General features: G+C 41.1%; 1 protein-coding gene and 1 long non-coding RNA gene across 3 annotated transcripts in view; one reads left to right on the top strand and one right to left on the bottom strand.

Annotated features, from left to right (window-relative positions):
- LOC141114326 (uncharacterized) overlaps positions 1-24,308 on the top strand; it is a 408,781-nt gene that overhangs the window by 249,093 nt on the left and 135,380 nt on the right. The window lies entirely within an intron of this gene.
- LOC141114318 (keratin, type I cytoskeletal 12-like) overlaps positions 1-24,308 on the bottom strand; it is a 62,520-nt gene that overhangs the window by 24,693 nt on the left and 13,519 nt on the right. For both annotated transcript variants that reach the window (XM_073607932.1, XM_073607931.1), the window contains exons 2-3: positions 16,630-16,712; positions 10,819-10,975 (exon numbers count right to left, since the gene is read on the bottom strand). In XM_073607932.1, coding sequence (XP_073464033.1) covers positions 10,819-10,975; positions 16,630-16,712 — 240 coding nt within the window. The remainder of the gene's footprint in view (positions 1-10,818; positions 10,976-16,629; positions 16,713-24,308) is intronic.

Raw genomic sequence — 24,308 nt, 5'->3', positions numbered from 1 at the left:
CTAAGAACAGGCTAAAATTCCCACATGCTCCTATAAACTGGATGATAGAAGACTGGAAAAATGTTGCCTGGTCTGATGAGTCTCGATTTCAGCTGCGACATTCAGATGGTAGGGTCAGAACTTGGCGTAAACAACATGAAACATGGATCCATCCTGCCTTGTGTCAACAGCTCAGGCTGGTGGTGTAATGGTATGGGGGATATTTTCTTGGCACACTTTGGGCCCCTTAGTACCATTTGAGCATCGTTTAAATGCCATGGCCTACCTGAGTATTGTTGCTGACCATGTCCATACCTTTATGACTACAGTGTACCCATCTTCTGATGGCTACTTCCAGTAGGATAATGCACCATGTCACAAAGTTCAAATCATCTCACCACTGGTTTTTTGAACATGACAATGAGGTCACTGTACTCCAATGGCCTTCACAGTTCTTAATCCAATAGAGCACCTTTGGGATGTGGTGGAACGGGAGATTCACATTATGGATGTGCAGCTGCCAAATCTACAGCAACTGTGTAATGCTATCATGTCACTATGGACCAAAATCTCTGAGGAATGTTTCCAACATCTTATTGAATCTATGCCACAAAGAATTAAGGCAATTTTAAAGGCAAAAGAGGGTCCAACCCAGGACTAGCAAGGTGAATCTAATAACATGGCTGGTGCATGCATATTCCTATAAGGCATACCTTGTAATGGGCTTCTGACTGCAGTCAGTGCTTTTAAAGTGTGTGTAAGTCATAAAAAGGCGCTTCACCCCACTGCAGTGTTCTCTCAAGCAGTCTTATCTCCCTGCAGTGGGGACAGGGGGGGGGGGGGTGTTTCTGTAGTCCCAACAGACTTCCTAAGAAAATATTATTTTATTGAAAGAGTAGTTTATGCTTGGAACAGCCTTCTGGCAGAAGTAGTGAGTCAGTCAACAGTAAGTGAATTCAAACATGCTTGGTATATAAACAGATCTATACCCATAGAAAAAAAAATAGGGCAGACTCGATGAACCTATTGGTCTTTCTCTGACATCCCTTTTAGAGATGTGCACTGCCGAAAAATTTGTTCATTTTATTTCATTAATTTTTTGGGTCATTCATTATTATCACAAATCGTAAATTTGAAAATTCGTAACTTCATAAATTCAAAAATAAGTTAGAAAATCGGAAAATTCGAAAGAATAACTAACTAATAATAACTAACTATTAAATTATAGGTATTGGAATTTCCTTTCAAATTTGTCTGTTAGTGAACGTAACGAATACGATTTAATCCGAAGTTACCAATTATCCGAAATAACGAATGCCGCATCTAAACAAATGGAACGTAACAAATTAATAATAATAAACAACAATAACAATAATAAAAACTTTTTATTATTAATTTGTTCCATTCCATTTGTTTAGATGCGGCATTCATTATTTCGGATAATTTGTAACTTCGCATAAATTCGTATTCGTTACGTTCACTAACAGACAAATTTGAAAGGAAATTCCAATACCTATAATTTAATAGTTAGTTATTATTAGTTAGTTATTCTTTTTCAAATTTTCTGATTTTCTAACTAACTAACTAACTAACTAACTAACTAACTAATAATAACTAACTATTACATTATAGGTATTGGAATTCCCTTTCAAATTTGTCTGTTAGTGAATGTAACAGATACAAATTTATCCAAAGTTACGAATTATTCAAAATAACGAATGCAGTTCAATCTCTGTATTTGCGGACGATACTAAGATAAGCAGGGCAATCAATTCTCCGCAGGATGTGGAAAACGTGCAAAAAGATCTGAACACATGAATGGGGTGGGCAACTACATAGCAAATGAGGTTTAATGTAGAAAAATTTAAAATAATGCATTTGGGTGGCAAAAATATAAATGCAATCTATACACTGGGGGGAGAACCTCTGGGGGAATCTATGGTGGAAAAGGACCTGGGGGTCCTAGTAGATGATGGGCTCAGCAATGGCAGGCAATGCCAATCTGCTACTAACAAAGCAAACAGATAATTGGAATGCAAACCTCTTCCCGACCACCCACTGTCGTTATATGTCGGCACTTTGAAGAGGATTATCGTTGTTATAGCAGCAGCTAGCTGCCATAACCCCGGGATCCTTTTCTTCAGCGGGCGGTCCGCTTCAAGATAAAAGTGGTCTCTGCAGCGGATTGGCCGTGAGATCACTTTTATCGGTGGCGGGAGAGGGCCCCCCATCCCGCTGCTCTCCAGTGCCCTCTGCCGCTTACTGGAGCCGTCGGCAGCGGCGGAGGCGATCGGATGTTATCCCTAGCCTGACATGGAGATGAGTGAGGGGAAGATGGCCCCCATCCATCTCCCTATCATTGCAGGACGGAAGCGACGTCAAAACGTCACTTCCGCTCATAGCTCTTAAAGGGCCATTTTTTTTTTTTTTTTTTAATGACAAATTTTTTTTTTTTTTGCATTTTAGTGCAAATATGAGATCTGAGGTCTTTTTGACCTCAGATCTCATATTTAAGAGGTCCTTTCATGCTTTTTTTCTATTACAAGGGATGTTTACATCCCTTGTAATAGGAATAAAAGTGACACTTTTTTTTTTTTTTTAAGGGAAAAGTGTAAAAATAAAAAATAAAAAGGTAAAATAAATAGGAAAAAAAAAGAAAAAAATTTCAATGCCCCGTCCCAACGAGCTCGCGCGCAGAAGCAAATGCATACGTGAGTAGCGCCCGCATATGAAAACGGTGTTCAAACCACACCTGTGAGGTATCGCCGCGATCGGTAGAGCAAGAGCAATAATTCTAGACCTAGACCCCCTCTGTAACTCAAAACATGTAACCTGTAGAATTTTTTAAACGTCGCCTATGGAGATTTTTAAGGGTAAATGTTTGTCGCCATTCCATGAGCGGGCGCAATTTTGAAGTGTGACATGTTGGGTATCAATTTACTCGGTGTAACATTATCTTATAAAAAAAATTGGGCTAACTTTACTGTTGTCTTATTTTTTAATTAAAAAAAAAGTGTATTTTAAAAAAAAAAGACCTCTGCACAAATACGGTGTGACAGAAAGTATTGCAACGACCGCATTTTATTCTCTAGGGTGTTAGGAAAAAAAATGTATAATGTTTGGGGGTTCTAAGTCATTTTTTAGCAAAAAAACAGTATTTAACTTGTAAACAACAAATCTCAGAAAGAAGCTCAGTCCTTAAGTGGTTAAAAAAGGGGATCAACTCCAGAGATAAAACGATAATTCTCCTGCTCTACAAGACTCTGGTCCGGCCTCACCTGAAGTATGCTGTCCAGTTCTGGGCACCAGTCCTCAGGAAGGATGAACTGGAAATGGACCTAATAAAGGGTCTGGAGGATTTTAGTTATGAAGAAAGGTTGTGAGCACTGAACTTATTCTCTCTGGAGAAGAGACACTTGAGAGGGGATATGATTTCAATTTACAAACACCGTACTGGTGACCCCACAATAGGGATAAAACTTTTTTGCGAAAGGGAGTTTAATAAGATACGTGGCCACTCACTAAAATTAGAAGAAAAGACATATAACCTTAAACAACGTAGAGGGTTCTTTACTGTAAGAGTGGCAATGAAGTGGAATTCCCTTCCACAGGCGGTGGTCTCAGCGGGGAGCATCGATAGTTTCAAAAAACTATAAGATAAGCACCTGAATGACCGCAACATACAGGGATATACAATGTAATACTGACATATAATCACACACATAGGTTGGACTTGATGGACTTGTGTCTTTTTTCAACCTACTATGTAACTATGTAAACAAATGGAACAGAACAAATTAATAATTAAAATTTTTTATTATTATTATTATTGTTATTTATTATTATTAATTCGTTACGTTCCATTCGTTTAGATACGACATTCGTTCTTTTGGATAATTCATAATTTGAGCCAAATTTGAAAGGAAATTCAAATACCTATAATTTAATAGTTAGTGATAGTTAAGGTGGGGTATGCCTATATATCAAGAATAATGTACAAGTGAATGTGAGAGATGACATCACTGAGGGAGCTAGAGAGGAGGTGGAATCCTTATGGGTAGAGCTCCAAAGGGATGAAGCTAAGGGGAAAATAATACTGGGAGTATGCTATAGGCCCCCTAACCTGAGGGAGGAAGTGGAGACGGATCTCCTATCACAAATTGGATTAGCAGCAAGGATGGGAAGTGTTATCATAATGGGGGATTTTAATTATCCAGACATAGACTGGGCGGAGGGAACCGCGCATTCATTTAAGGCTCGCCAGTTCCTTAATGTCTTGCAGGACAATTTTATGGGTCAGATGGTAGACGCACCAACTAGAAATAAAACATTACTGGATCTACTGATTACCAACAATACAGACCAGATCACGGATGTGGAAATACGGGGCAATTTAGGTAACAGCGATCACAGGTCAATTAGTTTCAGTATAAATCACACAAATAGGAAACATAAAGGGAATACAAAAGACACTGAATTTCAAAAGAGCCAACTTCCCTAAACTACAAACCTTGCTAAAAGGCATAAATTGGGATAAAATATTAGGAACAAAGAATACGGAGGAGAGATGGGTTTGCTTTAAGAGCATATTAAATAAGGGCATTAGCCAATGTATCCCATTGGGTAATAAATTTAAAAGAGCGAACAAAAATCCTGGATGGCTTGACCCCAATGTAAAAATGCATATAAAAGCAAAGGAGAAGGCCTTCAAAAAAATACAAGGTTGAGGGATCATCCTCAGCATTCAGACTTTATAAAGAATGCAACAAGAAATGTAAGGGTGCAATTAGGATGGCTAAGATAGAACATGAAAGACACATAGCGGAGGAGAGCAAAAAAAATCCCAAGAAATTCTTTAAGTATGTAAACAGTAAAAAAGGGAGGACAGACCATATTGGCCCCATAAAGAATGAGGAAGGACATCTGGTTACAAAGGATGGGGAGATGGCAAGGGTATTGAATTTATTCTTCTCCTCAGTCTTCACGAGTGAATCGGGGGGCTTCAGTAACCAAAACTGCAGTGTTTATCCTCATGACACAACACAGGAAGCACCTCCATGGTTAACAGAGGACAGAATTAAAATTAGACTTGAGAAACTTAACGTTAATAAATCACCGGGACCAGATGGCTTGCATCCGAGGGTACTTAGGGAACTCAGTCAAGTGATTGCCAGACCGTTGTTCCTAATTTTTACAGATAGTCTACTGACTGGAATGGTACCAGCTGATTGGAGAAAAGCCAATGTAGCACCAATATTTAAAAAGGGCCCAAAATACATCCCTGGGAATTACAGACCAGTTAGCCTAACATCAATAGTATGTAAACTCTTAGAGGAGATGATAAGGGACTATATACAAGATTTTAGAAATAAGAACGGTATCATTAGCATTAATCAGCATGGATTCATGAAGAATCGTTCTTGCCAAACCAATCTATTAACCTTCTATGAGGAGGTGAGTTGCCATCTAGATAAAGGAAGGCCCGTAGATGTGGTGTATCTGGATTTTGCAAAAGCATTTGACACAGTTCCCCGTAAACGTTTACTGTACAAAATAAGGTCCGTTGGCATGGACCATAGGGTGAGTACATGGATTGAAAACTGGCTACAAGGGCGAGTTCAGAGGGTGGTAATAAATGGGGAGTACTCAGAATGGTCAGGGGTGGGTAGTGGGGTTCCCCAGGGTTCTGTGCTGGGACCAATCCTATTTAATTTGTTCATAAACGACCTGGAGGATGGGATAAACAGTTCAATCTCTGTATTTGCAGACGATACTAAGCTAAGCAGGGCAGTAACTTCTCCGCAGGATGTGGAAACCTTGCAAAAAGACCTGAACAAATTAATGGGGTGGGCGATTACATGGCTAATGAGGTTCAATGTAGAAAAATGTAAAATAATGCATTTGGGTGGCAAAAATATGAATGCAATCTATACACTAGGGGGAGAACCTCTGGGGGAATCTAGGATGGAAAAGGACCTGGGGGTCCTAGTAGATGATAGGCTCAGCAATGGTATGCAATGCCAAGCTGCTGCTAACAAAGCAAACAGAATATTGGCATGCATTAAAAGGGGGATCAACTCCAAAGATAAAATGATAATTCTCCCACTCTACAAGGCTCTGGTCCGGCCGCACCTGGAGTATGCTGTCCAGTTCTGGGCACCAGTCCTCAGGAAGGATGTACTGGAAATGGAGCGAGTACAAAGAAGGGCAACAAAGCTAATAAAGGGTCTGGAGGATCGTAGTTATGAGGAAAGGGTGCGAGCACTGAACTTATTCTCTCTGGAGAAGAGACGCTTGAGAGGGGATATGATTTCAATTTACAAATACTGTACTGGTGACCCCACAATAGGGATAAAACTTTTTCGCAGAAGAGAGTTTAATAAGACTCATGGCCACTCATTACAATTAGAAGAAAAGAGGTTTAACCTTAAACTACGTAGAGGGTTCTTTACTGTAAGAGCGGCAAGGATGTGGAATTCCCTTCCACAGGCGGTGGTCTCAGCGGGGAGCATTGATAGCTTCAAGAAACTATTAGATAATCACCTGAATGACCGCAACATACAGGGATATACAATGTAATACTTACACATAATCACACACATAGGTTGTACTTGATGGACTTGTGTCTTTTTTCAACCTCACCTTATGTAACTATGTAACTATATAAGGTATTTTTAGTTAGTTATTATTTCAGATTTTCGAATTTTCGGGTTTTTGGCTTTCCGAATTGTCGAATTAACGAATATTCAGAAAAATTTGTTAAACGGGTTTTCAATAATTCAGATATTTCCGAATTAACAAATTTGTCGAAATTAGTTAAAAAACAAATTTGGAACGAAACGAACTGTACATGTCTAGTCCCTTTTCTGTGTTTCTGTATGTAGCGCTACCCCCATATGAGCCGCTGATTTTAACTTGTTCTTCCCAAAACAGTGCAGAGGTTACCAATCACCAATCAGCAACAGTCCACTCACTCTGGCTCCATTAAACAGTCTAGGGGATATTTTTTTCATGATTTATTGCTTGTAGAAATTGTAACAGGAGAGGGGCTGGGTGGTATGGGATATTCCAAAATGCTGACTTGTAAAAGGAGGACACATGTCACTAGGTGAAACTTCTTTGAACAGTCTTTATGCCATAAACAAAGGGGATGGCCAAATATGAGATCCTGTAAGAGATGTCTCAGAGAGTAATGGTCCGTACACACGATCCGAAAATCGATCTGCCGTATGATATTTGGATCGTGTGTACGGGCCATAAGCTTCTGCTGGCACCCCAAAAGTAGAACAGCACATAGTCACTAGGATCCTGAGCTCAAGTCAGTACTCACAATGTCCCAGAGGAGCTACACACCTTCCAACTCTCACCAGACACTCCTCAGTAGACATGTGCAATACCCGAATTTCATTATAAACAAAGTTTACCGAATGCTCCAAATAACGAAACGAAATTCGTCCATATTTTGGAAATTCAAATTGAAATTCGAATTGACCCTTAAAAAAGTCACGTGTCTAGAGACGCAACGGAGCCAATGACGTCACCCACAGTGCTTTGCCGGCAAGTGAGGAGCGGTGTTTTCGTATGCAACTGATCTTATACATATGCGATCTGCTCTGCAGTTAAAGTGTGAGTGTTTTACCCTTACTGCACAGGATATTTAATGTCTTATTGTCTGCGCAATGGTTCTCTTTTTTTCTCCCTTCTCTCTTTGAGCATTGTGGGTATAAAGTGAGGTTTGCACCCATTCCAGCATATATGAACAAGCAGCAAAGACTCTGATCTGACCAAATATCATTACGGTCACAAATTGAAGCTTGTTAATTGACTTTTTAGTAAAGACTTGAGCTTATTATTTGTTTTTTGGACTGTGGATTTTTTATGGTCTTTGTGGCACATCTTATTGGTTTTATCAGTTTTCATGTTGAAATTATGAGTTATTTCACGATTTATTTTCTTGCTTATAGATTATATTGGGGCACTGTGCAGTATTAGAAGGTTGATACTTAGCGCATTATTAACCCTTAAATTTAGTACAATGTCCCAGAGAAGCTACACACCTTCCAACTTTCACCAGACACTCCTCAGTAGACATGTGCAGTTTGTTTCATTCCAAATTAACATTCGGACAAATTTTTCATTTTTCGGAGATTCGGATATAACCAAATACCCGAATTTCATTATAAACAAAGTTTCCCGAATGCTCCGAATAATGAAACGAAATTTGTCCAAATTTTGGAAATTAAAATTGAAATTGAAATTTAATTTTACATCGAATTCCATTCGAATTCGAACTGTAAACATATTTCTAAAATCAAAGACTGTGTGTGTTATAAGTTTACCATTTTGAAATAATTCTATTTTAGTTAAGCCAAAGGTGATTTAAAGAGTCATTGTAATCATTTGTTGAAGATTTTTCTTTTGTTTGTTCACTTTGCCACATTAAAATTTAAACAAATGCAACATTTTGGTTTTCGACCGATTCAAAATTTATCGATTTGAACATTTCAAATAGAAAAAAAAAAAAATCGGTAAATTCTTAGAAAATTTGAAAAATTACGATTCCGAATACAAATCCTGAATACAGATTGAATGAATCAACCAGATTTTACGAAACTAAATAACTAGATTACGAATCTAAACTAAACAAAACACATTTTTTCATCATGCACGTGTCTACTGCTAGACATGTGCATGACAAAAAAATTCGTTTTGTTTTGATTCGTTATTTACATAAATTTGTTTAGTTAAATTAGTTTAATCTGTTTAATTCATTTTTGGAATTCGTTTTGTTTATTCGTATTCAAATCAATTTCATTTTTCTGAATTTGTTTTCAAATTCGAAAAGTATTCAAATTTGAACCTGAAAAGTTTTCGATTTTGAAAAATTTTCGAATTTGAATAGTTTTCGATTTGTTTTCCAAGAAAATAAAATAGAATAGAAAATAAAGGAATATAATAGAAAAATATATATTAGAATAGAAAAGAATATAATAGAAAATAAAAGAATAGAATATAATAGAGTAAAAAAGAACAAAATAGAATAGAAAATAAAAGAACAAAATGGAATATAATACATCCGAATTTCCAAAAATTGAAAATTTGTCCAAATTTCAGTTCGGAACGAAACAAACTGCACATGTCTATCTACTCCTCAGCGAGTTCTTCCAACCAGATCCTGAGGTGAAACTGCTAAGTTAGCTCCAAAAGTAATTAGGAATAGGCCCCCCCCAGCTCTGCTTTTGCTGGAACCTCGAAGAACATCAGCAGACTCCAGCAGAACTGCCTCAAAGGGGCAGCAGCCCCTGAGGCTGGGATCTTCTCCAGCAGGACAAGAACAGGTCTGCTCCAGACTGTAGACTATTTATGTCCCATCCCTCCCTCAGCCACCTACTGGGTACACCTCCACAGAAACTGGCTGCAGCACGTAAAATATTCACGTTGCCAAGTTGACTCCCCCAGCCCTCTATGTTCTGGAAGCCTTCAGAATGCAGGCTGAAGCAATGAAATCTGCAGCCTGTGAGATCTAAAACAGCCCAAAAAAATCAACCACTGCTCCAAGGATTATAGAGGTGCAAAAAAGAAATAAATGTACCTGTCATCCTAGCACTCTACCTAGGATGGTGCTACATGTGTTTCTATGTTCCTGCCCTAATGCTGCTTCTTAATAGACTAAGGGTGTTGAGTGAGCATTGTCATCCCTGGACATAAAAGGTGTTATGCCCTGTACACACGATCGGAATTTCCATCAGAAAAACCTTGGATGGTTTTTCCGACGGAATTCCGCTCAAGCTTGGCTTGCATACACACGGTCACACAAAAGTTCTCTGAACTTTTGACCGCCAAGAACACGGTGACGTACAACACTACGACAACCTGAGAAAATTAAGTTCAATGCTTCCGAGCATGCGTCGAATTGTTTTCGAGCATGCATAGGAATTTTGCACATCGGAATTGCTACAGACTATTGGAATTTCCAATAGGAACTTTTTCAGTCGGAAAAGTAGAGAACCTGCTCTCAATCTTTTGCTGTCAGAAATTCGGCCAGCAAAAGTCTGATGAAGCATACACACGGTCGGAATTTCCGACCAAAAGCTCACATCGGACTTTTGCTGGTGGAATTTCCAATCGTGTGTACGGGACATTACTGGAAAAATGACCAGCATTGGTGATTGGACCAGTGCTGTCCTTAGTCCTGTGTTAGCTTCAACAGCTCAGAGCTTATTTCTTATTTTCCTTGCTCCTGGTACCTGAAATTGAGAAGCAGGGAGGAATTGGAAATCTGAATATGTGCCATTTAGAAGCAGGGCATTGAAGCAAACATTTTGGCTACATGGACAAAGCAGAGGTTCACTTAAAAAAATAATTTTGTAAGGATTGTGAGTATATTGTCACATACACACGATGGGATTTTCCAACAACAAATGTTGGATGTGAGCTTGTTGGCGGAAAGTCCGACCGTGTGTATGCTTCATTGAACATTTGTTGTCTGACTTTCCGCCAAGAAATGTTGGCTAGCAGGTTCTCAAATTTTCTGCCAACAAAACTTTGTTGTCTGACTTTTCGATCATGTGTATACAAGTCCGTAGCACAAAAGTTCACTCATGCTCGGAATCAAGTACGAGCCGGAAGCGCTCGGTCTTGTAAAACTAGCATTCGTAATCGAGACATCACGTACGTCTTGTACGTCACTATGTTCGTAATTGTTGGCCAACATTTGTGTGACCGTGTGTATGCAAGACAAGTTGGAGCCAACATCCTTTGAACAAAAATCCACGGTTTTGTTGTCGGAAAGTCCGATCGTGTGTACAGGGCATTACAATAATAGTTCAGATAGCTTACCTCATTCTGATCTTGCTTGAGGTTCTCCAGTTCCTTAGTTAAGATCTGTTCCTCAACTTCCAAACAGCGTATCTCCATCTCCAGACCACTGCTGGCAGCTTTGAGCTTCTTCACATCATCTTTTATTGTATTTTGCAAGGTTAATTCTTCTTTATACCTGTATGATTTCAAGGAAAAAACATTTAATTGCGTTGTTTTTTATGATTGTCACGTATTTACTACGCCACCTTTTTCACAATCATATTTCAAATATAAATGTACATACAGTATGGGGATTATCTCTTCTGTCAAAATCTTTATCATATTTGCTCATTTTCAGCCAACGGGTTAAGCTCTGGAGTCAAAATATACTAGGCTAATCTTAGCTTCTTCACTAAAGAATACCATTGTACAGAGTTAAATAACTAAAGCTCATTTTACAAACAGGCAGCTGAATTGGCCAGGTGGTTGACTGATTCTCTCACTAATTACCTTTTCTCATCTACTCGCTATAGCAGTGTTTCTCAACCAGAGTGCAATCTTGGTTTTACTGAGGTGCCACCACCATGTGACCCAGTTTGTCCTGGATCGGCACAACAAGTTGCCATAGTGGGGGTGGCCTGGCCGCCAGCACCATAACAACCCATGATGCTCTAAGACAGTGTTTCTCAACCAGGGTGTCATGGCAGCCTGGGAAGCGCTCTGGACTGCCCCAAGGTGCTGCAAGTATGGGACCCATGTTTTCTTTCGATCAGCATCATTGTATGCTGGTCACCTTCACCATAACAGCAAATAATAATTTAGGGTGAGGATGCATGGTGTCATTACTATGGTGATAAGAGTTGGTACCATGGCAATGCACAACTTTGGTTCAGGGCAGGTGGCATGCAGGGCCATAATCAGCATTTAGGAGAAGACAGAAGACAGACCTGTTCCACCGCTGCCCTCTGCTGTGCTGCAGGAGCTAGTAGTACACTGATGGGAGAACTGTAGGATTGGGGGCTTTGTGATGGAGGGTTGTGTAACTGGGGGGGCTCTGTGATTGGGGAACTGTTTGATAGAGGGGCTCTTTGGTTATGGGGGGAGTCTCATGTAATGGGGAGGCTCTGATGTAAAGGGGGACTCTGATGAGATGAGGGACTCATGTATAGGGGGCCTCTTATGTATAGGGGGGCTCTAATGTAGTGGGAGGGCCTCTGAGGTGAAGAGGGGACTCTGATGTAATTGAGAGGACCACTGACATGATGGGGGGTCTCTGATGTATGGGGGGAACCTCTTATTGGAAGGGGGTTTCTGATGTGTAGTTGATTTCATCAAGGTGGTTGTGTGCATTGTCCCAGCCTCAGATTTCTTCTTTGCTTGCTTTTAGAGAGTGTCACAACTGTAAAAAAGGTGAAATGCTGCTCTATAACTATGCAGACTTTGAATGAGAGAGAGAGTCTGAAAGCAAACAGTCTGTGCAATGTTTGTTTTAGAAATTGCAAAATGCCCTGCAACAATAATACCCCGTACACACGGTCGGACATTGATCGGACATTCCGACAACAAAATCCATGGATTTTTTCCAACGGATGTTGACTCAAACTTGTCTTGCATACACACGGTCACACAAAGTTGTCCGAAAATCCGATTGTTCTGAACGCGGTGACGTAAAACACGCACGTCGGGACTATAAACGGGGCAATAGCCAATATCTTTCATCTCTTTATTTATTCTGAGCATGCGTGGCACTTTGTCCGTCGGATTTGTCTACACACGATCGGAATTTAATGGATGGGATTTTGTTGTCGGAGAATTTTATAGCATACTCTCAAACTTCGTGTGTCGGAAATTCCGATGGAAATAGTCCGATGGAGCCCACATCTGGTCGGAATTTCCAACAACAAGCTCCGATCGCACAAATTTCCGTCGGAAAGTCCGACCCTGTGTACAGGGCATAACAGTGCACCCTTTATTGATTCCTTTTTGCAAAGGAAATTGTCATATAATTAGAAGAAAAAAATAAAACGGTTCAAACACTGCTTGCCCAAACACATGCTGCTTGCTTTTTTTGATTGTCTGTGATCAATCTGCAAATGTCTGCCTGTTTTCAAGCATTTGTCGCAAGTGTTATGAACTAGATTTAGTCAGAATTAACACAGTGGTCTGTCAAATCATTACTAAGTGATGTGATGTCCAAACTTTCCAAGTAAGGAGTCAGTTTACTGTCTTTCAGCCTTTAGGTGTCAGACTGTGGCCAGTGGGAATAAACCATGAACCATCATTGGTTTTAATAAAATGGAAAAAGAAACCTCCTTAAAAGGTGACTTTCTAAGGCAGAAAGCATATGATTGTTGTACAGGTGGTAAGAAATCAAAATCAAATACGGTATTTATTGAACAATATAGTTAAAAAATAGATTACGGCTGGTATATTGCCATATTAACAAAAACTGAGCAGGGATAAATATGTGAACAATGTTCTAAAATTTCTGTTAATATTGTGATGGTTAGTTTGAGGTCAATTGGAAACAGAATCTACCCTGAGGAAGTCTCATGAGCCAGTGACGTCTCTACTGGGTGTCTCCGAGGTATGGAAGTTTTTCACGGAGAAGCCACCACTGCCAATCCCTATATACATATACATGCTGTGTACATGATTTTTAACATGTGAGTGCATCATATACAAGTTTTAATAAATCAGTTTAACCCATAGCATATTGCACTATGAATGGATTTGTCTTATGTGTTTGAGCCGAATTCGGTGCTTAAAGGGGACAAACGCAGTATGGAAGTGTCCATATGAAGTGCATGGTGGACTAACAAGCAGGGCTGTCTTTAAGGCAGGGAAAAAGGGGCAGCTGCCCTGGGCCCTGTCATTGCTGTGGGGCCCAAAGCAGCTGCCTCATACTTGCCAACTATCCCAGTTTAAATTCCTTTGTCCCTTAAAGCTTTAGTCCTGTGCTGTGTCCTGATATCTCAGTGTGAAGTGCTACTACTAATGCTGCCCAGCTCTGCCCTATTGTTGTGTACAGATGACTCACCTGCAGACCCTGTGTTTACATGTAAATAACCAGCATTCATATGTAAATAGCGGTGGCATTACTAAATAAATAGCTGCGGCCGGCGGCATTGGTATGTAAATAAAGGCGGCATTCATATGTATATCATGCTCCCCTGCAGTGAGGAGATGATGTGCTGTAACCTCTAGCAACCAATCAGTGAGCAGTAATACTGTATAGTAATCTCTATCAACCAATTAACAAGCAGAAATCATTTGCTGTAACCGCTAGCTACTAATCAGTGAGCTGTAATGTGTGCTGTAACCTCTAGCAACCAGTCAGTAAGCAGTAATGATATTCTGTAACCGCTGGCAACCAATCAAAATTGCTGCCTGATCTGATACAGTAAACTGATTTTAAGTCTAGCTGCTATTTATTGTATGTCTCAGAGCAGGTGGAGAGTGAAATTGCATGGGGGGGGGGCAATAAAATCTTTGCCCAGGGTCCAATCAATATTAAAGACGGCCCTGCCAACTTATTTATCTGGGTTTATTGACCTTTAATGCTCAATATTGGAGGTGAGTGAGCATTGCACTTGGTGGTTGATGATTGGAAATAGTTTTGTATATTCACTTTTTTCTCCATATATTTAGTCCTCATGCACACGGACGTTTTTACAGCTGCTTTTTTTAGCTTTTTTTGCAGCTTAAAAAGGCCTGTGTATGTTAGTCTATGGCTTCATGCCCACCTAGGAGTTTTTGAGCTGCAAGTGGCATAGGCGTTTTTAAGCTGTAAAAAAAACCCAGGACCAGCGGGTTCTGAAAGACGTTTTTCAGCTGTAAAAACGCTCTAACGCTCAAAAACGCTCAAAAACGTCATTCAGCAATGTTTTTTAGCGTTTTTTGATCCATTGAAAAAAAAAAAAAAAAAAAATTTGAAAAAAAAAAAAAACGCTCAAAAACGCTAACTCGGAAAAACGCTCAAAAACGCTAAAAAACGCTATTGCAAAAACGCTGAAAAAAGCTAAAAAAAATCACTGCAAAGATACTGGCGTTTTCATAACGTTTTTTTAACAGCCTGTGTGCATGAGGGCTTAAAGAGCATATTATTTGATTGCAGCACAGCCATCACATTGGACATTTTATTTTGCATTTGGGAGCACAATATTTAAGGAGTTTAGAATGATGGGAGGCAAAGCTTATGGCCATGTGACCGCTGTGACTGGCTGTCATGGTGGTCATATGATAGAAAAACTTCTGACTGCAAGCAGCGATTGGGAGCTTTCCGTTAGCCGCCAGTCACTGTGCCAGGAGCGCGCAGGGTGCGTGCTCCTCTGCACAGCTCTACTGGTGCAATTGCACGCAAATATGCAGCTGCAAGGCCTGGCCACCGAGAGGCCCATAATTGTATGCACTCGGTGCTAACAGGTTAAAGAAACAGTGCACCATTTGATACGTTTTTTATTTAAGTGATTGAGTACCCTGTGTGGTGGTTTGCTTGATTAGGGTGGACCATTTAACAGTCCCTTGCACTACAGCCACAGCTGCACAGAATGAATAAATAGGAAGCAATCTGAGGCTTCCTGCTCATTCACAAATTGAAGCATAGTAAACAGTTTACTATGCTTTAGTGGGGAGTGAACACAGGAGTGATTGGTACTGATCACTCACTGTGCTCATTCAGGAAAGGCCGATGCCAATAAATGACATCCCCCTGTGTGCCAACAGCAGCTGCCAGCAGGAGAGGATGAAAGCCAGAAGCGCTGCAGGGGAAAGAGGCACACAAGGGGGCCTGGACAGCAGATGCAAGTTGACCATTGTAAGCACCCCACTCAGTAGTAAATGGTTTGTTTTGAACCTATAACTGCTACATCTGCAGGAGAGCTTGTTCTTTTGAACAACAACAGACTCACTGGCTGGATCACCGGGTGAAAATAAAGAAAAGAAAGAAAAAGGTAACTTACAGCCAACGCATCTAATGCCCCATACACACGATTAGAAATTCTGTAAGAAAAAACTTGGATGGTTTTTCCGATGGAATTCCACTCAAGCTTGCCTTACATACACACGGTCACACAAAAGTCCTCGGAACTTTCGACCGTCAAGAACGCGGTGACGCACAACACTCGACGAGCCGAGAAAATGAAGTTCAATGCCCCCGAGCATGCGTTGAATTGTTTCCGAGCATGCGTGATTTTTTGCGCGCCCGAATTGCATACAGACGAACGCATTTTTAGATAGGAACTTTTTCCTACCGAAAAATACAGAACCTGCTCGCAATCTTTTGCTGGCTGGAATTCTCCCAGCAAAAGTCCGATGGAGCATACACACGGTCGGAATTTCTGACCAAAAGCTCCCATCAGACTTTTGCTGGCAGAATTTCTGAACGTGTGTATGGGGCATAAGTGTTGGTAAGCTACAATACAATAAATATTTGCTTTTGGGTTTAATACCATTTTAATGATTATAGATAAGGAGATTTCACCACTAGAGTTCCCAAGAAATGAAGCCAGTTGGTGTTTTACCCAACTCAATCCATGATTAAAATAAACTTTTTTGGTGTTTCACATAGTCTAAGCATTTCCCTGTATTAGTTGCTTTAGTTAGAGTGTGCCCAAATGGAAAGATTGTCAAAAATGAATAGAATCTTTTTCTACAACAGGTTTTCTCATGTTTTACTGCATCTTCTGGCCATTTTCCTAAAGGAAGGTTAGCCATTCAATTTCCCATTCCTCAGTTCTGTCATACAGAGGAACCTTTGAGTTTCTGGTAATCTGTAGAACACCCAGGGTGGTCATGCATAACATGGTCTGAATAGAAGAAACCTATTACTATGGAAACAATGGAACTCACTTCTCTTTAAAGCCGTCTGCTGCTGTTTTCATGTTCTCAATATTTAGCCAACATTCGGCATTAGCTTGTTTTGCACTTCTTATCTGAAGAACAAACAAAAAAAATAGTTTTAGCCAAGAGTTTTGTTTTGTTAGACTGAAGACCTTTTAGTAACATACACACAACGCATATATGCGCACTCTTTTTAACATTACAGGCAGGCTACACAAGTCTTGGGCATGATTTCTGTAATAGATACAAAACTAAGCTCTTAATATTTCCTCCCCCATGTGCCTCTTTCCTTGATCTCTCTGTCAAGATCGATGGCACAACTATAACCCCATCACCGCATCCCAAGGTTCTACGTGCAATCCTGGACTCTAATCTATCCTTTTGGCCCCACATCCAATCACTGTCCAAATCTTGTCTCCTCAACCTCCGCAACATCTCCAAAATACGCCCCTTCCTAACCAATGACACAACAAAGCCCCTAGTTCACGCCCTGGTCATCTCTTGCCTTGACTACTGCAAATCCCTTCACATTGGCTAACCTTTCCATAGGCTATTCCCCCTTCAGTCCATCGTGAATGCTGCTGCCAGGCTCAACCACCTTACCAACCACTCTGTGTCTGCTACTCCTCTCTGCCAATCCCACCAGTGGCTTCCACTCACCCAACAAATTAAATTCAAAATACTAACAGCAATACTAACAGCAACTTGCAAAGCCATCCACAACTCAGCCCCCACCTACATCAATAGCCTAGTCTCAATATACCAACCTGATCGTTCCCTTCGTTCCACCTAAGAACTCCTGTTCTCTAGTTCCCTCGTCACCTCCTTCCATGCTCGCCTTTTCACCCATCCTATGGAACTCCCTACCCCAATCTGCCCGATTATCTCCTACTCTGTTTGCGTTTAGAGGTTCCCTGAAGACTCTCATCTTCAGAGAAGGCTATCCTGCCCACACATAACAACTGTACTTTGATTTTCTCCATCAGCTTATTCCCCACAGTTATTACCTTTTGTATCACTTGACCATCCCTTTTTAGATTGTAAGCTCTAACGAGCAGGGCCCTCTGATTCCTCCTATATTGAATTTTATTGTAACTGCACTGTCTGCCCTCATGTTGCAAAGCGGTGCGCAAACTGTTGGCACGAAATAAATCCTGTATAATAATAATAACATTAATTCCTATAATTGTCAGCTCCATCTTTTAGCCCAAATGTGGTATATTTTCTCATTGAGGTATTTTAGAAAGCTATATCGCATTTTGGCGGCTAGATGGAGCTAACGATCATAAGTATTAATCTATCCCAGAAATTACAGTTATAATTTGTGCACCCTGCACTAATGTGTGCAACATTTGTCCAACAAATCTTTTATAAATACTGTTAGGGGCCTTCAGGGAAGGCTAGGAGTTTTCATCTGCAACTGAAACCACTTTCTATAAACTACTACTGTTTGCTTCCTGGTGCCCAGACCTAACCCTACCATAGAGATTGGGAACTTCAAGTCAATTCTTTCCTGCTTTATCAGTAAAGATATACAAATTATACGCAGAAATTCTAAAGTAGTTCTAATAGCTGTTAGCGATCCCTTCATCAACATGATGGTTGTGCCATATGTGGATACATACTGCAGATGTATCCCTCCACGTGCTGCCCTACTTATTACAATATTTTGTGTGTAGCACTACCGCCTTAGGAGCTGCTGGATTTTTCCATCATTCACTCTGTAGTCAAAAACCAGTCCAGGGTGTTTTGTTTATTAGGGGATGAACTTGGATAGGAATGGGTAGGTATTGGATGCCTAGAACTGTATCTTGAATGTAACTTGAGGACTTGAAACTGTCTCTGGTTTCCAAAAATCACAAGGCTGTCTTCCCGTAGGATAAAACAGATTGGCTCAACTGGTAAAGAAAGGTTTACAATCACTAAATGCAGCTGCTTTCTCACTGTAGAAAAATGCCAAGGCACCTGGCTTCTCCTTCGTTTCTCCAACCAAGAGGTGTAGGATAGCTTTACTGGCTTTAAGTGGCTCTAAGCTGCTTCTCCCCTAACAGGTTCTGGGGTGTAGTGGTTGAAGCTACTCCCTCAGTCCCTTTGATGAATCCTGAAGCATGTGACTGCTGAACAGGCCTCCTGCTGGGCAGGCCCCAATAGCTCCCAGGATGGCTTCAGCTAAGCCTAGCTGAAGCTGAAAGGGTGTGAGGCTTCTACTGTTTCTGGTTTCTCTTATTCTGGCTCCTTCCTTCTGCCCAGGGGCAGAGGCCCTTAGCACAAGGGTCTCCTCTAGGCATCCCTGGACTTTGCTCTCCACATGGCCAAGCTCCAGAATATTTATGGCCTGTACCTCCACCTCCTGAGCCGTCCCAACCCAGGGATTGGAGGAGACTCCATAAATATTTAGGCCTCGTCTCTTCTCCTCGGTCCTCTAAGTTCTAAAACCCTCCAACGGTTCCAGAAGCCAGGGGGAGGCAGCAGAGACTTAGCCCTTGAAGATCTGCCAGCTAACTCTAAACAAATTAACCTTGGCTCTTCTGCCTACAGAGGAGCCCAACTAAATTTTCCTACACTATACATGGTGGGTGCTACATGTGGAATATTCAAGAGCTAACCGAGACACTATCATTTCTCCACTGGTCACAGACCGTATTCTGTAGAACAGATATTTTAATAGTGCCATACATGCCTCCCATCAATGTAATTATTGCAAATAAAACAGATAAAGATCTCAATCCCTTTCCCACGCTATTTATGCAAGCGTTTGTTGACACATTATTTTTTTTTTCATATAGATGAAGGTACCCTTTGTTTATGAAAGGATATTCTGTTCCCTTTGGCTTCTGTGGTTTGCATTTCATTAAAAGGATGCCGATATCAACCTGTATATACTGTTTTGATATTCAATGTAACAATTGTATTATTGCTAGCCTAGCATGCTGTGTGCTCCAATTACAGAGAAAATGATCTAGGTTATATAGTAAAAGAAGAGGTCATCTCTATTCAGGGGTGTAGTTTTGATGGGGTGGGCGATGTGGGGTTCCAATAATCCCCCTACCCCCCCTCCGGAGCACCCTGGCTGGTGGCTATGGGAGTCGCACAGCCTGGTCATTCTTAACGCAGCAGCCTATGTCTCTCTGCTGCTAATGGGAAAGTGCCACAGGGAATGGGGAACTTTGACTGGCTGCATTAGCAGCTGGACTTTGCCACCACCCACTGGCAAGTGCGGTATGCTGGAGGTGATCAGCGGGACCCACAACAGGCAAAGAGAGCTGCTGGGAGACTGCAGAAAGAGAGGACACCTAACATGGATATGTCAAGCCATGCTCCCCTGGGGTTCTTTGTCGTTTTAGTGCAACCGCTGCTGACCTTTTATTTGTTTTTATTGCTCATATGAATTACTGCAAGATTTGGGTACAAGACCTGTAGCATATGTTACTGTGTACATAGTGAGTAGACTCGAACCTCTCCCACTGGTAGCGCAATTTTGCCACAACTACAATTCGCCACAGTGTGCCACCTATAATTTTCCTCCTATGGGTGCCCAAGGCTGAACCTCCCTCCAGAAAAAAAAAGGACCATTGCCTTGCTGTATTACCTTATGAACAAAAAAAAACAATTATAATGAAATACATACCATCTGGGTAATGTTCAGAGAAGATACTAAAGACATAGCTCCCAACTGTCCCTGATTTCAAAGGACTTCCCTGATTTGGAACAATGGCTCTCTTTCCTCCTCATTTGTCCCTCATTTTGGTCTGATCTATATAGTTGTATATACAATGCACTATTTATCTTTCAAAAAGCATTTCCCAGTTCTAAACCTTTCATCCAAATTCTAAATTTCTGCTGCATTTCAAAAAGGTAGTATAAAGTAATAGTAGTGGTAAAAAAGTAGTGGGTTTAACTAATAATTTTTTAGTACAATTCTCCTTTAAGGGGGCGTGACAGGATGTGTGTCCTATGCCTTTTATATTTTCTAATAGGTGTCCCTCATTCCAAATAATGTTGGGAGGTACGCTAAAGAGCACCTGAACTGTGGAAGCTGTACCTAAAAAGGCAAGCAGAGGACTAAGGACTAGTCACCATATATACAGTACAGTGGAACCTCGGATTGCAAGTAACGTGGTTAACGAGCGTTTTGCAATACGAGGAATTCTTTTATTTAAATCCTGACACGCATTTCGCAATACGAGCAATTCTTTTTTTTAAATCCTGACACGGTTTGTGAGTGCTGTCTCACAAAACAAGCAGGATTCAAGCCTCTGCGGTGTGCAGTACTGCATTTGGCCAGAGGTGCGGGGGCGAGGGCGACGGTGACACCGTTCGGAGCCGTTTGGAAATACACTGAAATACTCGGAAATACTCGGAAACACTTGGAGATACTCAGTTCCCGAGGGTTTCCGAGCCTTTCCGAGGGTTTCCGAGTGCAGCCGAGCGGTCTCCAAGTATTTACGAGTCTCTCCGGTGCCCCCCCACCTCTGGCCACATGTGGTATTACATGCAATAGAAGTCATTGTGGAACTAATTATCTTCATTTCCATTGACTTATATGGGGAAACTCGCTTTAATATGCGAGTGCTTTGGATTACAAGCATTCTCCCGGAACGGATTATCCTCTTATAACCAAGGTTCCACTATACTGTCTTTCTTTCCCCGAAGTTGGTCTTTTCTCCAATAGTGACTTACTTTTTTCTGTTCTGCTCTGCGTCTCTATGTTAAGGGTGCCCTCTTGGAAGAGAAGGAGGCTTTGTTTCCTCATTTTAAAGCCTCCCTGGTGATTGCTGACCTGATCACTGGTGGAGTATTGACCAACAAGCAACAGGAAAGGTGGAAGTAGCACAGAGTCACACAATGAATTAAAAGGAAGCAGGGGGATCATTGCACTCCAGGTCCTCAGGTACAGCTTCCTTTCCAGCAGATAACAGTGAGCAACACAGAAGGGACATTACCAAATCTCACTCCAAATCTGCAGAGACTAGCAATCAGAGGTACAGTGCCTTAGATGATCTTACACTGCAGATATATAGTTATACAGATATATGGAGCTCAAGGTGCCTTGAAATGAGAAGTGCACTGCTAGTATTTAAAAACAAGCCAAGGCAAAAGCTAAATATTTAATGCTTTGGCCAATGAACATTTCTAGATGTCCCCATATGATACCAAACCCACTTTTAATTTCACTTTAATAGTAAAAGCATGCAGCTGCTATGGAACCCAGAGCTGTCTGGCTACACAGTGATTTATGCAGCCAGTATGGGGTATGATGGAGCGGTGACGTCACAAGGGGGCGGGGACTATGGATGACTTCACCAGATGGCCATGCTCCATAGCTATATAACTAATGGCACATGCCAGAGCTAACACAACAGCGGGAGCTAGCGTCAGGAGAAGACATCAGGAGGAAGAAGAACCAGAGGCAGAAGAACCAGAGGAAGAAGACAGCAGAGGGAAAAGAACCAGAGGGAGAAGACATCAGTGGAGGGAGAAGAACCGGAGGAAGAAGACATCACCGAAGAAGGGAGAAGACCAGAGGGAGAAGACACGTTGGAGCTACTTTAATAAAGGATTTTGTCAAAAACCTGTGTACTGTTTTTATTTATTTTTGATACTTTTTTAGGGTGAATGAGTAGGGGTACAATGTACCCCTACTCATTCACATACAGTAGGGTGGGGGCCGGGATCTGAAGGCCCCCTTGTTAAAGGGTAAAAAACATATAAATAAATATCGCGCTGTCAGAAAACAAACATAAGGAAGCAGCTAACACATACAAGTGACCTAATCCTGTAGTTACAACCAAATAAAGAAAAGTGTAGCGCTAACAGTAAACATAATCAGTAATCATGTACATAGTTTGACCCAATATATGAGGTACATAAATGTGTATAATAATCCTTTGGGAATGACACACATTAAGTCCGTAGTGTAAAAAGAAGTGCTAGTGATACACTTATCATACAATATTCAAAAAAGAGAGTAACAAAAGTCCTTAAAAAATATATAACACCAAAAGGTTGTGAAGAAGCTTTGTGTGTGTGTTGATAGGAGATCCACCACCACCACTTGAATCGAGGGCTTACCGGAAAGATTGGACACAGATGGGTGTACACTCACTGGATCAATCTAGCTTGTAACTGTGAGGATCCACGATGGTATCTGTACAGCGTGAGCGTTAATCCAGGTGGCCCAGGTGCTTGTGAATATTATATATAGTATAGGGGATAAATCCACTCAGGCATCCAGTGTGTATATAGAAAAAATGTAAAAGTACATAACGTGATACTGTATAGAAGATTTAAAACTTGTTTATTGAAGGTAAAAACACTCACATTTTAGAAGAAAAAACAGCGCTTTTAAAAATGCAGATCTCTGGCAATGTTGGTGGTGTCAGCAGTTAGTCCCGATGCGTTTCGTCCTAGGGGACATCATCTGATCTGAAGAAGTCACGTGATGTGACGATATGCATTAGGATTGAAGCACGGGACACTGCCACAGACAAACAACAGGAGACGAGCTCGGCGCTCGTAGTTACTACACACTGCAGCATTGTTTTAAATGTAAATTGATTGGACTTGTTTTATCAAATAAATATACCTTTTATATAGGATCACGCTATGTGCGTCTCTTTCCCCCTCACACTGTACATCACTACTCTACCTGACGAACACTGAGGAGAGAGGCACGGGGACAAATTCCAGTTTCCAGGCGCGGGGACAGATTCCAGATTGGTGATACCCCTGGAGGCATACGAGCTCGGCGCTCGTGGATTGATGCCCACACTCACTTCATGAAAGTGAGTGCAACCTCCCCCCGTGTGTGTCTTGCCCCCCCTCCACTGTGGTCATCGCAGAGTTATTTTACATGCTGTATATTTTTTATTTTTTATATTTCGCTTGGCATGTTCATCATTGTCACTACCTTATACACGGAACGTCTACACCTGCGGGTCATTTGCAACACAGGCTGTACACCTTACAGCTGTAAGGTAAGAGGCTTGCAAACACGGAGGTGTCCTCACTGAAGATCCCCCTTCCCTTCACGATTGGAATTGTTTTGTGTCTCTCATCACGAGTTTTTGTTTTTGGTCTGGATGATAGAACTAATATTCATGTTTGTCCTAGGGATTTGTCACTTGTAGTCCACCAGGATTTGGCACGTTTTTGCTAATGGGGCACTAGCCCACATGTATTTTTCTTGCATTATATATTTTTTTGCATTGTGTCATTATTTATCCTATTTGTGTTAGTATATGCATTTTTGCTTTGCTATATTCAAGCAGTCACTGTTTCACAATTACCTTTATATATTAGGCTTTGTCTGCCCGTAACATTATAGTCATGTTGATCAGCTACGTTGCACTGCACTGCATCCCCACCATGTTCTTTTAGCATGTAGGATCCATTCATGCATTGGCCCGTTTCTTTTTTAGTTCACTTTGCCACTTTAGTCATCTTTGTTGCTCCCCCCCCTTCATCACAGCGCAACTACCATCTTACCCCACTTTTGTCTCATTTGTCCTGCTTTGGATCAGTACTTAGGTGTTGCAGCAGTGTCCTTTTAGTGTAGGCCCCCCCCCGACAGCGCAGGAGTTTCCACTTTCACATTTAAAAAGATTTAGATATTCACAATATAACTCAGATGCCATCAACTTTCCAAGGGGAGAAAGAGGTTATGTAGGGAAAAGGCACACTCGTAG

Source organism: Aquarana catesbeiana, linkage group LG12 (genome assembly GCF_042186555.1).
Source record: "Aquarana catesbeiana isolate 2022-GZ linkage group LG12, ASM4218655v1, whole genome shotgun sequence".
Lineage (NCBI taxonomy): Eukaryota > Metazoa > Chordata > Amphibia > Anura > Ranidae > Aquarana > Aquarana catesbeiana.
This window is presented reverse-complemented; position numbering and strand designations above follow the sequence as displayed.